At 34.6% G+C, this 17,630-nt stretch overlaps 1 protein-coding gene across 1 annotated transcript; it reads left to right on the top strand.

Annotated features, from left to right (window-relative positions):
• Positions 1-3,090: 3,090 nt before the first annotated feature.
• slc25a36b (solute carrier family 25 member 36b) lies at positions 3,091-16,843 on the top strand. Its single transcript, XM_051129019.1, has 7 exons — positions 3,091-3,492; positions 5,616-5,780; positions 9,828-9,905; positions 12,141-12,241; positions 13,431-13,497; positions 13,646-13,935; positions 15,053-16,843. Exons 1-7 carry the CDS (start codon positions 3,452-3,454, stop codon positions 15,244-15,246), a joined length of 936 nt encoding a protein of 311 aa, XP_050984976.1. The 5' UTR covers positions 3,091-3,451; the 3' UTR covers positions 15,247-16,843.
• Positions 16,844-17,630: the final 787 nt, after the last annotated feature.

The following is a 17,630-nucleotide window of genomic DNA, read 5'->3' as shown; positions in this document are numbered from 1 at the left end:
AGTATATTTTAGATATTTAAAAAAAGTGAAATTCAAAATATATTTATTTAATATTTCCTTTTTAAATGATGAAATGTATGCCGCATTTTCATGTCACTACCGGAGCAGTGTATGTTTTAGTCCACTGGCTGAGACTGATTTTAACTACACCCCTACATTTATAATCAGGAAATATTTATGTCTCACTATCTCTCATAGCTGCATGGTGAGTAGATAGGTCTCATCGTTTTGAGGTAAATGTGTTCGAAAGTATCTGTGTGTAACTTTAAAGAATGTCACTAGAAATACCAAACATCATACTTTTTTGCTGATCATGTGCTGATTAGCATCTTCGAGCTAGATTCAAAAGTATCTAAAATTGTCACTACCGAAACAGTCACAACCAAAATATTTGGTGACGTTTCGGTAGTGACGTCATTGTTTTTTCAGGGTGTTATCCCATAAAATTGTCACTACCGTAACAGTCACAACTGAAACATGTAATCATTGTTTCAGTAGTGACAAAAGGGAACACATAATCCTTTATTTGGGGAAATAAACAAAATTTTAGTACAGTTATGCAATTTTAATTTTTTTTATAATATTTTAGTGTTTTAGTTTGTGGGTTAAAATTCTGCAATGTGATGAGGTTGTTACCAAAACATTACTGTCACTACCGAAAATGTGTAGTCATGACCGAAACATGGGATATTTTATCTAAAAAAAAAAAAATAAATTCAATATTGTAAAAATTGTAATTGTTATTGATTTACCTCTGAAAACTTTTTAATAAAATAGAAAAAGTATATTTATAAGGAAGATGTAAGCTAAATCTTAATAGGTCAATATAACCCTTCTTAATAGATTATATATTACTGTGTTTCGGTAGTGACAAATTTGGGGAGAGCACAAATATTTTATAAAACCTTCTGGAAATACAAAAATGCATACTTTGAACCAGCTCTGAAGAATGGCCCATATATATATATATATGTGTGTGTGTGTGTGTGTGTGTGTGTGTGTGTGTAAATAATATGCCTCTTGAATTTGGCTGGGAGTGTGACCACCTCTACAAAATGTTTATCCCTGTTGCAGATGAACCTATATTTACTCCTTTTGAAGTATACTGGTAATAATAGTATGCCTATTTATTTTGCAAGTGTGCACAATTATATGTTTAGTTGCACTATGTTATTTATATTTAACATTGTTTTTACTGTCTGCAACTGGTCAGAACAAACCTGCAACCTATTTTTAGGTCATGTGGCTGTGTGCACGTTCTGTGCTTGTTTGTATGTACCGATTTTGCATTATTTGAACTGATTCAGAGTTCAAGTGTCATCGACTGACCCATTACACTATTTGTACGGTTTTGTTATTTTGTTGCATGTTTGTTCTTATTGAACTCATTTCAGAAGTTTAAGTTGTAAAGCAGTTCTAAACAGACAATGGTGTCTTTTAGTTAATTGTTAAGTTCAGGTGAGTTCAGCATTGGTTCAGTTCAGTTTATACTGTAAAAGTTTAATCAATTATAAAACAAGTTTAGGTTTGTAGGGAACAGTAGAGTAGGGAATGTGAAACTATGCAGCAGAGAGACTGGTTACTTGGATAAACCAGTTAGAGAACTACAGTAGTAATTAACCATTCTTTTATTTAAAAAAAATAGTGATTCCACCCTCTTACATCTGCATACACACATTTACTCTCTGTTACAGGTTTGCAAGTTAATGCATGAGTGCTGCACTGACTCATGTGACTTATATAATTAAAGTCATACAGCCACAACCTAAATGAACAGAAGATTTAATCACTTTAAATATAGATTTGCCTGTTTACATAGAGTAAACACAGTACAAAGAGCTTCTGTCTTCTAAATCTAAAACACCCTTTTACTGACAGATTTGATAGTGATATGCTGTGTCTTCATTTCAGCTTCTTTGTATCTTGAACACACTGAAACAGAAACAGTAGCTGCAACCATCTCTGTTAATTACAGCTGATTATTTCGGTTGAATGTTTGATAATTGCATACCTGATAATTGTTAGATGATTAAAGTTTAGAAATTACAAGTAGTTTTACAAGCTTTGTTTTTATGCTCGTTATGCAAGGACTTTACTGATCATCCTTGTTATGAAGCAATGACCTACAACATTCAGGTAAAACAGTTAACCACTCACACCACAGAACAAATAATTCTGCTTTATATGCCTGTATACTATTTATAATAGAACTTAAATGCAATTCCACAGTCAGACAAAAACAAATTTGCATGAATGTTGTGATTTATGGTCCAGTTTTCAGTAAGCTGCCCAGGGAAAGAGTTAGCTATGCTTTTAATTTGTTTTGGAAGACATACAGTGTCAACAAAAGAGTTTGTTTTGTGCACAAAGTTATTGTTTGCTGTCAAAGTACAGCTTAAGATTTTCTGTTTTGAATTTGACATCATTTTTTTTCTCCTCCCATTCCCAGATGCCAAAAGAAACAAAGTCAAGGTCTAAAAATCACAACAACAGAAAATCAACTTAAAATGGTCCCTGCTAAATAAGTCCTCTCTGTTAATAAAAATAAATATCTCCAACTGTACCTGACAACTACTACATCCTCCAGGAGACAAAAAAAAAAAAAAAAAAAAAAAAAAAAAAAATATATATATATATATATAAATTTTAAATAAAAGAATGGTTAATTACTACTGTTATAACTAGAAATTTAACTTTTATAAAAATATAATATATATATATATATATATATATATATTTTTTTTTTTTAAGTTATATTTTTATAAAAGTTAAATTTCTAGTTATAAGAAATTTCATGTTTAATTAAGTGCCTTTGTAAATATTTGTAAACAATTTCTATCAGTTTCTGAGCTAAATTTGATTCAACGTATTTTTTCCAGTTTATTATACATACAATTAAATATAGCGTAGTTGTTTCTGGCAAAATTTGTCGATTTTTATTCATTTTATTAAATCTAAAACCCATGACTGTAACTTGTGTGTGAAAGGGCGGTGATCACGTGAAAGGCGCATGGAGGCGGGCTCTAAACCGATTTCAGCCAATAGACGCTTTTGTTTTGCGCCCTCTGATTGGTCCATAGACAGAGTCAACCGAGAGCGCGTTTACGTAGCAGAATGTGTGAGTGTACACGAAGAAGGTGAACTGCGTGCAGGGTAAACGTGCACGTTTTTAACCCCCCTGATGTGTCCTGGCACTTGGATTTTGACCCAGGTCCGTAATATGTAGTAACCTCTTCACCGTAGACTCACTTTCAGAACAGCTATTGAAGAAGTGACGACCGTGGATCGATCAACGGGGGTTTGTTGGAGGCGAAGCCGCGCCGAGGCGCTTTGAGGTCGTATAAAGTCACAAGTAGCGACCGCGACTAACGTCCACCCGCATGAGAACCACACGGACACGGACTTTGACACTGCTGCCCAGTCCGGAAGGTCCCGGAGAGCATGAGCCGAGATGAGCCAGAGAGACACACTGGTTCATCTGTTTGCTGGAGGGTAAGACAGCTTTACTCTTCAAGATTTTACTAGCCAAAAGTTTTTGAACACTAAGATTTTTTTTTATGTTTAAAGAAGTCTCTTTTGCTTACCAAGCCTGCATTTATTTGACACAAAGTACAGCAAAAGCAGTAAATATTTTTACTATTTAAAATAATTTTATTTTCTATTTTAATATATTTTAAAATGTAATTTATTCCTGTGATTTCGAAGCTGAATTTTTAGCAGCATTACTCCAGTAACATGATCATTCAGAAATCATTCTAATATGCTAATTTATTGTTATTATTATTATGTTAACAACAGCCGAGTATATTTTTGCCCAATATCTTTGATGAATAGAAAGTTAAGAAGAATTTATCTAAAATAGAAATCTTTTGTAACATTATAAATGTTTCATCATCACTTATGGTCAATTTAAAGCATCCTTGCTAAATAAAAAATATTAATTTCTATAATTTCTTTCCAAAAAAAAATTATGCGGACTTTTCAGTGGTATAGTGTAGAATGTAACAAAAGCTTTTTATTTCAAATAAATGCTGGTCTTTGGATCTTTCTATTCATCAAATAAATAATATTAGTAATTTCTTAGACAGCAAATCAGCATATTAGAATGATTTTGAAGAATTATGTGACACTGAAGACTGGAGTAATGATGCTGAAAATTTAGCTTTGATCACAGGAATAAATTACATTTTAACATATATTCAAATAGAAAGCAGTTATTTTAAATAGTACAAATATTTAACATTTTCACTGTTGTACTTGCTGTACTTTATTTGTGCTGTATTTTATTTTGTTTATTAATGTATTTTTCTTTATAAAAAAAAAAAAACCTAACATATTTTATGCAATATAGTTTCCATTAATAACATGTTTACATTCCCACAATATATACTGTATATACATAAAGGAGGTCTTATTGCTCCACGCTGCCAATGTGTTTGCATTTCGCAGAAAGAATAAATCTGATGTAACGCAGGAACTGACAGCTGTTATAGAGTCATTCAGGGCTGATAATTACTCTTATGGTGTGTCTTTCAACACAGTCTTCACTCAGTGAATCACGGAAATAGACATTCAGCTTGATTCTGAAACAGACAGAAGATTAACAAGTACAACCAAACTTAAATATAAACAACTTATTTTGTTTTGCAGTATGACTATGCATAATTTAGCACCCGCCATCCCAAGAGACCTTGAATTCAGCCACAGTGATGTTTAGATTACAGTCTATATAAGGAGAGAAAACTCAGGTTTTTTGTGTTTTATTCTTTAAAATATTGCTAGACTTAAAAATAAAATGATTAAAAGCTTTATTTTTTAAATCAGAAACTGTAGTACTTTAAGAGCAAAAATGTGTTTTTATAAGTGACACTTGTAATTTGATCTGTTGCTTGAATTTGCAATAGAGAATCATCTTCCCTGGCATTGATTCTGTGCCCATAGTGATTGTAGCCTGTGCTCTAAATATCTGTCCTCAGATAAACTGGCACAGCGTTTAAAATAGAACTATTGACTGGCACTCTCCTGAACACTGTCTACATGATACTGTCAAAAAACTAGCTTATGTCCCATCTACTCCTGTTATTAATAACTGCACAGTCAAAAGTAATGTGCTATTGCAATTTGTGCTTTTTTTAACATGCAATAAATCACACCTATGTTTGGTTTATAATCTTTGTCTAATAAGGTGTTCCTCAGCAACATTACTTTAGCTCTAGAGTTGTATCACAAGTATCACACCTCAGATTTCAGATGCTGTTTTTCCATTGGAAAACACTGATATCAGGTTGTTCGCGGCATGTGAGGGGTGGTTTGAGTTACTGTGTTTGCTGACCCACATCTCCCGGCACGAGTGCAAGTGTTGCAGCCGATTAAAACTTAGACTTGAAATTCTATCGCCCTTGTTTCCTCTAAATCCGTGTTGTGATGTTCGACTGAAGTCTCGTGGCCTTCAGATAAGAAGTCATGGGATGACTGACCTACATTGAGAGCTTAAACTTCTGACCGCTATTGACAAAAATCAACCATGTTTTCCAACTTAATCGATTCTTATGTGCAGAAAAAAACACGCAAGTTACACAGTTTCTGAAATAGTTTTTATCACTGTTTTTTTTTAGATGTGGAGGAACGGTGGGTGCGATCCTGACCTGTCCTTTAGAGGTGGTGAAGACGAGGCTTCAGTCTTCCTCAATAACGCTCTGCATCTCTGAGGTGCATCTGAGCACAGTTAATGGAGCCAGTGTGGCACGTGTGGCCCCTCCGGGGCCCCTTCACTGCCTCAGGTACGTTACAACAAGTTAGACCACTTTGCATTTGCAGTGCATGCGTACACATTTGCTTCTTTTAAACCGTAAATACACTAACAAAAAAGTACTAAAAGTACCATGCTGTTACCATGTTTTGTTGGACATTAACTATCACGGATAGCACATGTACATCTGCAAGATGACTGTTAAAGATCACTTGATATGGAAAGCATCTGCTGTGTACGAACATCTGTCTGTAAGATGTCAGTTTTACATATATTCTAAACCATAAACATCTTAAAGACAACTAATAGAAACATCCTGTAGACATATTGCAGATGAGCAAACATTCTAAAAAATATGTCTTGCAGATATAAATGCAGACATCAAATAGGCGTCTCTGTGATGTATGTGTGCTATCAGGGTACACTAACATAAAAAAGTACCGAAAGTACCATGCTATTACCATGTTTTGTTGGACATTAACCATCTCGGATAGCACATGTACGTCTACAAGATGTCTGTTAAAGCCCTGATAGCACAGGTACGTCTTGGAGACAACTATCTGACGTTTGCATTAACATCTGCAAGACATTTTTTTAGATTGTTTGCACGTTTAGATAGGACGTTTCCTATCAGATGTCAAATAGACGTCTATTAGATGTCTTTAAGATGTTTATGATTTAGAATGTATGTAACACTGACATCTGCCAGATGTATGTACACAGCAGATGCTTTCCAGATCAAGTGATCTTTAACAGGCATCTTGCAGATGTATGTGTGCTACCTGGGCGATCACATGATCTGGACAGCATCTGCTGTTTACAAACGTCTGTAAGATGTCAGTTTTACAAAGAGAGACATCCTATAGACGTGTTGCAGATGAGCAAACATTCTAAAAAATGTCTTGCAGATTTAAATGCAGACGTCAAATAGACGTCTCTGTGATGTACCTGTGCTATCATGGATGGTAAAATCATGATTTTCTTTGAATTGCTATGAACTGTCATACTGTGGTACAATATTGAGGTATATAAAGATGTTTAGGTTTATATATCTAATTTCTATTTTGTTTAATGTTTGTTCAGCCAATAAATATTCAATTGCACAACAACGTAAATTATATACGCATAATTGTCCAAACTGTGTCCTTCAGGACCCACAAACCCAAACTCTGAGTGGTACAGTATTTTTATGAAATTAAGGTGAGAATATTTACTCATCTGATTTAGCATGTCAGTTTTATTCTGGATACAGGCAACACCCTGTACTGGAAGAGTGTGAATGTTACATCTGCGTTGTGAGAACGTTTAGTCTGTGTTGCATTTACTCAGTGTTTTGTAATCATTTGCCCTATGGTTTGTGGGCCTAAAACCGAGCGCTCATCTTCCCTGCCAGAGGAAACGCCCTTTTCTGTCAGCTCACTCCAAAAATGTGGTCATAATTTTTCAGTACACCACCAAATGTGACTAAATAAAGTCAAAAACAAGCTGAATTGGGGATTGTCGGTTTACCACCTAAGAATTCTGTCATAAATATATATAAATGTGTACATTACCAAAGCAGAAGTTTAGTGTTTATACAACACATATTGCATAGTCTATAATTCCCTCTCCTTGCCTTTTTCTTTCTGTTTTCTTTATAAAGAGACTGTTCACGGTGGTTTCCACTCCCCCTTACCCAACCAATCGCTGCCCTCACACTAAAACACTGCATCCTGGAGCTTGGCTCTCAGTTGATGAGTGAGTGTGTGTGACTCACTGGTTCTCAAAACGGCCCCTTGTCCTCTTAGTTTAACTCGGGTTATACATCACAAGAAGGTACTAGAATACTAAACACTAAGACATTTAGATCGACTGTGGTATAGTTTATCAATATAATACAGTGAGAAATTGATTATGACATTGTATACGCTCCTTCACAGTTTATGCTTTGTTACACAACCTGTCAATACTGGTGTCTGTTTATTTTGACTTTTTGACACCTGAAATGCCTTTAGAATGTGGTTTATGGTTTGTTACGCAACCTGTATGTATTGGCAACTTTCTGTTTTGGCTTTTTGACACCTGAAATGCCTTTAGAATGTGGTTTTTGGTTTGTTACACAACCTGTCCATATTGGCGACTGTCTATTTTGGCTTTTTGACACCTGAAATTGCATGACCTTTGACGTGCACAATAAAAGATATGATAAGTGTTTTCACCTCCTTTTTAAAAGTCGATAAGTCTGTTTATTTTGGTGTACCAACTATGCCCAATTCCGCCCCATTACATGGGTAGTTGGATTTTATTATTTCCATTTAGCATTGTCTTCTTGCCTGATGTCCGTGACATTATCTGGCCCATTATTCTGTAACAACCCACCAGTTGAGGTCCAAGATGGAATATAAATAAGTTTCGCATGACCTGATCAAGGTCGTCAGTCATTTGATTTCATTTTTGTTTAGCTTCACTTGAAACGGTTTTTTTACTGTACGTGTGTGTGATGACAAAGAGAAATATGTTACATGTGACTTTGAGGTATTTTTTTTTTTTTTTTGTTTGAACATGTTCTCAGGGGTGTGTCTTATTGGCAGGATCGAAGGATTTAAAAAGTATTTTGTTGATCTTCTCAGAAGTGTTTGGGTTGCATTTCACTCCAGAACAGTTGATTTTAACTTATTCATATAGCAAAACATTGCTTCAACAGCTTTTCAAAGAATAAAAAAATGTCTAAATAAATGTAAATAAATTGTGGCTTGTTTTAATGGCAATTAAGCCCATTTCTATCTATGAATATAGTTCAACAAGCAATATTATTATTATTATTATTATATATATTTTTATTTTTATTTGGTTAATTATCAGTTGAATTGCTTAATTGTTACACTTTAAAAATGCTGGGTTAAAAACAACCCAGCGCTGGGTGAAATACTGATAAACCCAGTGACTAGGTTGTTTTGACCCAGGGGTTGGGTTAAATGTTTAACCCCAACCTTCTGAGTAGTTTTATTTAGCTCAACTATTGCTTAAAATTTGCTATATGGTTTGCTTAAAATGAACCCAAAATAGGTTGTAAGTTAAGAATCAGACACATAATTAATTACTTAGTAAACAATTAATTACTTACTAAACAGACACATAATAATTACTAAAGGCATCAGCAATAACCAAAAGATAAACATTTATTAATAAACAATTCAAATGTTTATTATTTAATTATTATTTATTCAAGTTATTAATAAATGTTCATTTATGAACATATTACTGAATGGTAATTATTTTAGGTTCATTTTTAAGCAGTAGTTGAGTTAAATAAAACTACCCAGAAGGCTGGGTTAAACACTTAACCCAACTGATAAGTCCAAACAACCCAATCACCGTTTTAACTCAGTGTGTGAAAATGAAGTCACAATGAAAAAAAATCTTAAATGGAAGGAAAAGTTAATTCACGTCTATAAAGTAAAGTAGAACACAGAGAAGAATTTTCAACACTCTTCATCAATAAAAAACATTATTAGTATGGTTAAATTGGATCATTGAAGGTCAACAGCAAAGACACTGGTTCATACAATGGGATTAAATACAAAAAAGGATATTTGTATTATTTAACATTTAATTATTGTAGGTTTGTGTCATATTCTGAGTTGCATGTCACTGTTTTTATTTATTTTGGGGAATAATGAATCTGTTTTTTTGTAAGATGAACATCTTACTCCAAATTTCTCTCAACAATGGGACAAGAGAGCTTTCGAACAATAAATGGGGAAAACGAAGCAACTGGCGTTACTTAATTGAAAAAGTAAATTAGATATTTTCTTGTAAATTAAAAAGTAATGTGTTATTTACTAGTTACTTGAAAAAGTAATCTGATTACATTACTAGCGCTACTTGTCATGCGTTACCCCCAACACTGTTTACCACTGATTTTGGAGTGAAATATAAGACCTACATTTCCCCCAAACATTTCCCAGGAACAACATTACATGTTTTACCAACTTCAGACTGTGTTTATAATGTTCACAAAGCCATTCAGAACAAAAATGTCATTTTGGGGCTTTTGTCTTATACTTCTTTTTATATGTTTCTCTCTCTGTGTTTTCAGATTAATTCTTGAAAAGGAAGGGCCTCGTTCTTTATTTCGAGGCCTAGGGCCCAATCTCATCGGGGTGGCTCCTTCACGGTGAGTGTTTGTTCATTCATGCAGATCAAAACAATGCATCTCAGCAAGCATTTACAATAAGAACGTATTGTCTAGAACTCTGTGTACAGAAGTGACAGTAAATCTGATGCAGTGCAACTGATGCAATCCCTGCTCAACCGGAAAAGCTGCAAATTTACAGAGCTTGGAAAAAACATACAGACAAGTCTATATTTAGCATTCGGTTTAGGGTTATTTTACACATCAGTCGTCAGACATGCAGTGTGCAATTTTGGGGGAATCTGACCCCACAATTAAAGGGATAGTTCACCCAAAAATGTAACTTCTGTCATTATTTTATTACCTACATCTTGTTCATATACTGTAAGGCCTACTTTAGAACACAAAAGATATTTTGTTAAATGACTCGGCATGTTTCTGTTCAAACAATAAAAGATTTTCTAAATATAATCTTTCGTGTTACACATAAAAAAGCAAGTGAGTTTTGGGTGGGCTGTTCCTTTAAGACTTGAAATGTACAAAAATAGTTTTGGTTCTAAATAATACAATGCAATTTTCAATCAGCATAATTTATGAATTTATATCAGCTTAAACATGACATGTTGATGATGTGTGTTTTCCAGGCCATTAAAAATATCAGAGCTCATTTAACACCAGGTGTTAATCCCTGCACTTTTTCTGCCACTCCAGCATACTTACGGTTTTGTGGAACAATGACGCTCATTATCTGAAATCCAAATGGGCTGTTTCAGCCTTCATCTGAGGTGTAACACACCGTAGGCGGCTCCAAGTGAACATCACAGCTTAAAGAGCAATTAAATACATGAGTGGACATGATAAATGGTGGTTTTAACATTTACAGTCTGTATGAACAGATGTTTTACGTGCATACATTCAGGATAAAGCGCCTGTCTAGTGAGGCGTGCATAGTAAATTGGTGCTGGACCTGTTACTTAAACAGCAGCTTATGTAAACTTGTGTGTTATAGAGACAGGAAGGTGAGATCAAACTTGAGATTAGTTGCTGAGTTTGTGGAGAGTGTTTTCCTGTTGGAGTGCTCAACGTCTATCAGTTAAGAGCTTCAGGATACTACATGTGCAATGAACATTTTGTACTTGTACAGCTAATGAACATGTTGTACTTGTAAACTGCCTACGTAAACACTACATGGGTGTTTCAGAAGGTGCAGAGCAAAATTATGTGTTCTGAGCTGGAAATTAGCTGGTCATTTGACCAGCCAGCTTGTTCCAAAACCTTCTTAAACTAGTATGATTGGTTAGTTGCAGATGATGTCCACCTTAGACTAGCTAATGACCAGATTCCAGGCTGAAAAGAACATCTTAAACCATTCTAAATTTGGAAAGTCTTCCAGCCTGGCCAAGATTTACTAGTTGTGCTTAGAACATGGTAGATGGATTCTAGCTGGTCATTGACTTGCCTACCCAGCCAGCTTGTTCCAAAAACCTCCTTAAACTATTATGAGGTTGGTTTGTTGCAGATAATGTCTAGCTTAGACTAGCTAATGACCAGATTCCAGGCTGAAAAGAACATCTTAAACTAGCCTAAATGGTTTAGTAAGTCTCCCAGCCTGTCTTAAGACTTACTAGTTGTGTTTAGAACATGGTAGATGGATTCTAGCTGGTCTGAGTTGGAAATTAGCTGGTCATTGACTGATCGACCAGCCAGCATGTTCCAAAACTAGTATTAGGTTGGTTAGTTGCAGATAATGTCCATTTTGGACCAGTTAATGACCAGCTTCCAGGCTAAAAAGAACATCTTCAACCAGCCTAAATGGTTTAAGTCTCCCAGCTTGGCCAAGATTCACTAGTTGTGTTTAGAACATGTTAGATGGTTTCTGGCTGGTCTGAACTAGATATTAGCTAATCACTAACTCGCTTGTTCCAAAACTCACCCTAAACTAGTATGAGGATAGTTTGATAACGAATGACTTTGACCAGGTAATGATTTCAGATTTCCTTCTGAAAAGAACATTTTAAGTCAGCTTAATTGGTGATTACCTTATCTTGGCTGGTTTATTAAGTCTCCCAATCTGGCCAAGATGAATTTAATCAGATTAATCAGATAATTGGTAAATGGTTTGCTCATCTTAGCTGGTTTTGTATGTCTCGAAGCTTGACCATGGTGGTGTTCTTATAACTTTAGAAGTGGCCGAAACCAGCCTGACCAGTCTGTTGAAGTTTAGTAGGGTGTAATAGCATTGCGTGTTATTTCTCATGTGTCTTGCTGTATTTTCAGGGCCATCTACTTCGCCGCCTATTCCAGTTCAAAGGAGAGACTGAACCGTGTGTTTGAACCAGACTCCACGCAGGTGCACATGACGTCTGCTGGGATTGCAGGTAACTTCATTCATATTTGACCATGCAATCCAACTACATCCTGTTTTCTCGGTTTTTATGGGCTCATTTTTTTCGTCATCGTTTATTGCTTAATTGCATGTGTAGATTTGTCCAGCGGATTGGAATCGCAACTGTTTCCTTTGATCCATGCTGTATCTCTGAGCAACAGGCCAGTAAATGTCACAGCACTCAAGCACTCAATAAAGATCTGGCACTTGGCCAGAAGAGAATATGTGTAGGTTGGTCTCCTGACATTTGGACTTTTGCCAAGGAGGATTTAGATTAAAGTGCATTGTACTATGCTAGAGTTTTCTTATACCTTTAAGCTGCTTTTGCATTGTTTATGAAGATGATTGACAAAGTCATTCGGAAGAAAATCACGTGAGGAGTGGTAAAATACTAGGGTTGCAAGTCGGAGCTGCCATGTTTTCCTCCAAACAATGTGCAAATTCATTGCATATGTGTGTATATATATATATATATACATATATATATATATATATACACACACACACACACACAGTTGAAGTCAAAACTTACATATAGCTTGCAGAAATAAGAGGTATCATACAAAGTGCATGTTATTTTTTTATTTAGTACTGACTTGAATAAGATATTTCACATAAAAGACATTTACATATAGTCTGCAAGACAAAATAATAGTTGAAATGACCTCGTTCAAGAGTTTACATACACTTGATTCTTATTACTGTGTTGTTACCTGATTGATCCACAGCTGTGGTTCCTTGTAAGTTCCTTGTTTGTCCTGAACATTTAAACTGCCTGCTGTTCTTCAGAAAAATCCTTCAGGTCCCATAAATTCTTTAGTTTTTCAGCATTTTTGTGTATTTGAACCCTTTCCAACAATGACTGTATGATTTTGAGATCCATGTTTTCACACTGAGGACAACTGAGGGACTCATATGCAACTATTACAGAAGACGGGGTGAAAACTTTTGAACTTTTGTAACATTTACCCTATATCTTCAAATTCAAAAAGTGTTCACTCCCTGGTTCTTAATGCATCGGTTCATAATTTCCTTCTGAAGCATCAGTGAGCATTTGAACCTTCTGTAATAGTTGCATCAAACGATCTAATTGTGCAAAATATCTGTTAGTGTGTGAAGGTTAGAGTTGATTTCAGTTTAGTAAATTTGAACCCTAATCTTCCCTCTTCTACTCCAATCAGGGTTCACGGCCATAACCGCAACCAACCCAATTTGGTTGATTAAGACACGTCTGCAACTGGATGCCAGGTAAATGTCCAAATGGTGTTACGCAAATAGATTGTTTGATATCCTTAGTGACTGTTTCCTTAGAGTTAATATAATCTAGTGCTCATTATTCATGATCCCAGACTAAGTTTTGTATTTGACTCACGTAAGCGTGTTTCGTTCTTCACAGGAAACGTGGAGAGCGTCGCATGAACACATTTGAGTGTGTGCGACGTGTGTATCAGACGGATGGTCTACGTGGGTTTTACCGCGGCATGTCCGCTTCTTATGCGGGCATCTCAGAAACTGTGATTCACTTTGTGATCTATGAAGGTATAAAACGCCGTCTTTTAGAGGCCAAAGCAGCAACGCATATGGATGGGGCACAGGACACAACCAAGGACGCATCAGACTTCGTGGGCATGATGCTGGCAGCCGCCACTTCCAAGACCTGTGCCACCTCAATAGCTTATCCACACGGTGAGCATATGCATTTTTACATTAGAGAACTGTATCGTCTTGAAGTCAACATGAAATCTCATTCACAACCTATTTTACTTACATAATGTGATTCATCAAGGACACTTTAAAATAATCAAATGTGACAGTAAAGACGTTTGTGGTGTTTCTGAGGGTCTCAAATAGTCTTAAAGTCTTAATTCACCCTTCCACAATTTAAGGCCTTAAAACGGTTTTAAATGAAAGCAGGAAGTCCAAAATTCACTGAATGTTGCATTCATAAAAAAAAATCTTCCTCAGTATTCTTAAATCCTTAAATCCAGATAGATTTACTTCAGATGCAAAATGAAGAAATTAAGTCTTGCTTTTTTAAACAGAAATAAGTGAGTTTATGCTTAAAGCAAGAGATATATGAGATATAAAACAGATATATGATCTGTCAGTCAGGTAGGAAAACTTGTTTTTCCTTTAAAATGAAAATTTTGTCATTTACTCACCCTCGTTTTGTTCCAAATCTGCATTAAAACAACACAAGGTTGAGTAAATAATGACAGGACTTTGATTTTATTTATTTTTTTGAGTCCATTGGTAGATATTTGCAAATGTTTTAATCATAAATTCACCTCATTTTTATCAGTTTCACAGAAAACAAGACAACTTATGTCATTTTGCTATATTTAAAGTAAATGTATCTAAATTTAAGAATCATTAGACATTTCCACTGGAAAACAGGTCAAAAATACTGAAAAAATAACATTACTTTTTGTTTTTTTATTTCACAATATTACTGTAGCAATAAATGTTTTCTGAACAGCAAATCAGCATATTACAATGATTTCTGAAGGATCTTGTGACAGGAGTAATGATGCTGATAATTTAGCTTTGATCACAGGAATAAATTACATTTCAAAATATATTCCATTTATTAAAAATATTTAAAAAGTTTGCTGTACTTTGGATGAAATGAATGAGACTTCTTTAAAAAAAACAAAAACATTAAAAATCTTACTGTTCAAAAACTTTTGACTGGTAGTGTACAAAGTAAAACATGCAAACTGTATCATTTTGGGTTTTAAGTTGACTACAGATGGTTTGTAACTAATTCTCATCATTTGTTTTTCTCTGTTCGTTTCTGCAGAAGTAATCCGTACACGGCTAAGGGAAGAAGGTAACAAGTACCGCTCATTTTTCCAGAGTCTCAACCTGGTGATAAGAGAGGAAGGCTATCGAGCTCTTTACCGAGGGCTCACCACACATGTGGTCAGACAGATCCCTAATACGGCCATCATGATGTGCACCTATGAGTTCGTTGTCTACCTGCTCGATGGCTAAACTTTGACCTGAGGTGCCTAAGTACACATGGACAAAAAGTTATGTGGATTCATTCAGCATTTGGTAGTCTGTTCTGAGAGGACGGTGTTAGGAGCAAAAGGGAAATGACTAAAAAGTTGGCATCTAGAAAGCAATGTTGTTGTTTTTCCTTAACGTTCTGTCTTTTAATGTTCCTTAAAATGATGCTGCTTCTAAAAACCATTGACAGTCAGTTCACCTTTAGCCTCCTCAGTTTGTTTTTCCATCTCAAACAGCACTTCACGTCAGATGGATCTTGTAAATGCATTCAGCAGGTTATTTCTGTCAGAGAAGTTGTTCTTATGTTGGCAGGTCTTTATCTGGCCTATTGCTGTGTTGTGACGCCGATCACTGGATTTTCTCAAACTTTGAGCTGGAAAGGAATTAGAGAGGATCTAAACTGAGGCTTGCTTCCTGTCTGTGAATGGACAATCAGGTTGCACTTACACCATGCAATGCAAAAGCAAAAAAATCGTACATATACCTGACACTGTGTGCACATGTATGCTAAAAAAAGATGTCTAAGAGTGCGTTTAGTTGTTTTGTCACTATACAGGTGTGTGTGTGCTACAGAGTGTCATATCTGTGTGTTATCGTGTGTTTGCTTGTTAAACACATGAATTTAACAATCATTGCAGCCGAAATAGGTTGTTGGCACAAAAAACCTTTAACAAATATATGTATTCAGCAGAAAAATTACTAATTTAAAACTGTAAGAAAAGTAAAGCTAGAAAAATACATGAAAGCCATTTCACTTTAACACAAAATAAGTTTACTTTTTGTTTGGCATGTTGTGCCATTATCTCAAAAACACACACTGAGCACCAAAAAAATGAAACAAACAAACAAAAAATCCAAGAAGGTTTGTGGCCACTGTGGTAAATGGCATAGAAAAGAACCTTAAGCTGCAAAAAAAAAAGAGGCATTTTTGTTGTTTTGCAGTAAAAATACCAAAACATCCTTTGAATAAGATCAGTTTTCTTGAAGTAAAATTGCATTAGATATTAAGACATTTTAGACTATATCTTAAATTAAAGTGTCATTATTAAGTAATTTATAATGATTACAAAATATTAATATTTCATTATGATACCCTCAGAAAAGCACAAATTTCCTTTTTTGTCATTAAAGAAAAAAAAACGCAGTGTGTATTTACTGAGAATGTCTTTATGGCTTATATTTATGTTATATTCATATTTATATTGTTGTTTCTCAAATTCAAGTGAATTGATCTTGTTATAAGAATATTTTATTTTTTTGCAGGAAAACGACAAAAATACTGATTAAAAAAATTGTTTGCAGTGCAGACAGAAACGTAATCAATTATTAAAATATAAAATGTCAAGTTGTCAAAATTCATGTTTTTCTTTATGGTACAGTTTTGTATCTCATTCTCTCACACTGTGTATGTGTTTGTTTGTTTTTTTGTATGTGTTTTTTTTCAGTGTTTGGTTGTTTTGTTTACAGTCAGTTTGGTGTGACCGGTCAAATGACCTGCTCTGTTCTCACTGTTCATTAGGACATTAATTTTCAACAGATGATCATATAGAAAAATAAATGCATATTATAAAACAATGAAGGATGAGCATATTTTGGTTTGGATGCAGATTCTGTGTTTTTGTCTTAAAGATATGACTCTCACTAAGCAAAAGTCAGACATTTCTGAATTATGATATTTTTGTGTGTTTTTAGACAGCCTCCTTAGCACTGCAGTTCTTTGCTTTATTTTTACGTTGTCACATGCACTTAAACATTTTGTTTGACATATGGAAAATCAGGAAATGTGTGTGTGAATTCCAGTAATGCACAACTTCCTTTAAACTTGTTGCATGAGTGATTCCGCATTTACAGGTAGTTGTAGTTTGGGTCAGATCTACATGTGAGGAAACAAGTTGTCCAAGCAGGTAAGGAATTAATTAAATGTAGAGCTAATTGTTTTTTTTTTTATTATTATTATTTGCTTGTGTTGAACAAAGTCATAATCCACTAAAGAATGCTTAAATGTAAACTTTAGTAAACAAATGTGCTTAGCAGTTCTTTTTGATAGCAAAGCTTTTAGAGTTATACCTTTAATTAAATAGCAAAGGTTACTAAACTAGAGGTCAAGCACTTGGCAGACAATTTACAAATAATCGGCAGGTAACACTGAACCATGAAGTCAAATTGCACTTAGTTTTGTATGGAATACTGCAGTGTTTATTATAAATAAATAATCTGTGCATATACTTGTTTGGAAAATAACAATAATATGCCCTTATAATCTTTAAAAGCAATAATAAATTTGTAAAAATGTATATATTTAATATTAAATTAAAAAGTGAATAATAAATTAAATATTACTCCCTTGATATCACAGCAAATTATTA

The sequence above is a fragment of the Labeo rohita genome, chromosome 15, assembly GCF_022985175.1.
Source record: "Labeo rohita strain BAU-BD-2019 chromosome 15, IGBB_LRoh.1.0, whole genome shotgun sequence".
Taxonomy (NCBI): domain Eukaryota; kingdom Metazoa; phylum Chordata; class Actinopteri; order Cypriniformes; family Cyprinidae; genus Labeo; species Labeo rohita.
The sequence above is the reverse complement of the archived record's forward strand: the minus strand, read 5'-3'. Positions and strand labels throughout refer to the sequence as shown.

What these genes read in the sequence shown, in the direction of transcription:
- slc25a36b (XM_051129019.1), top strand. Translation starts at nt 3,452, where the DNA reads ATGAGCCAGAGAGACACACTGGTTCATCTGTTTGCTGGAGG. An exon ending in GGGCCCCTTCACTGCCTCAG is followed by an intron (nt 5,781 to 9,827) that starts GTACGTTACAAC and finishes CTGTGTTTTCAG; the next exon opens with ATTAATTCTTGAAAAGGAAG. An exon ending in ATCGGGGTGGCTCCTTCACG is followed by an intron (nt 9,906 to 12,140) that starts GTGAGTGTTTGT and finishes CTGTATTTTCAG; the next exon opens with GGCCATCTACTTCGCCGCCT.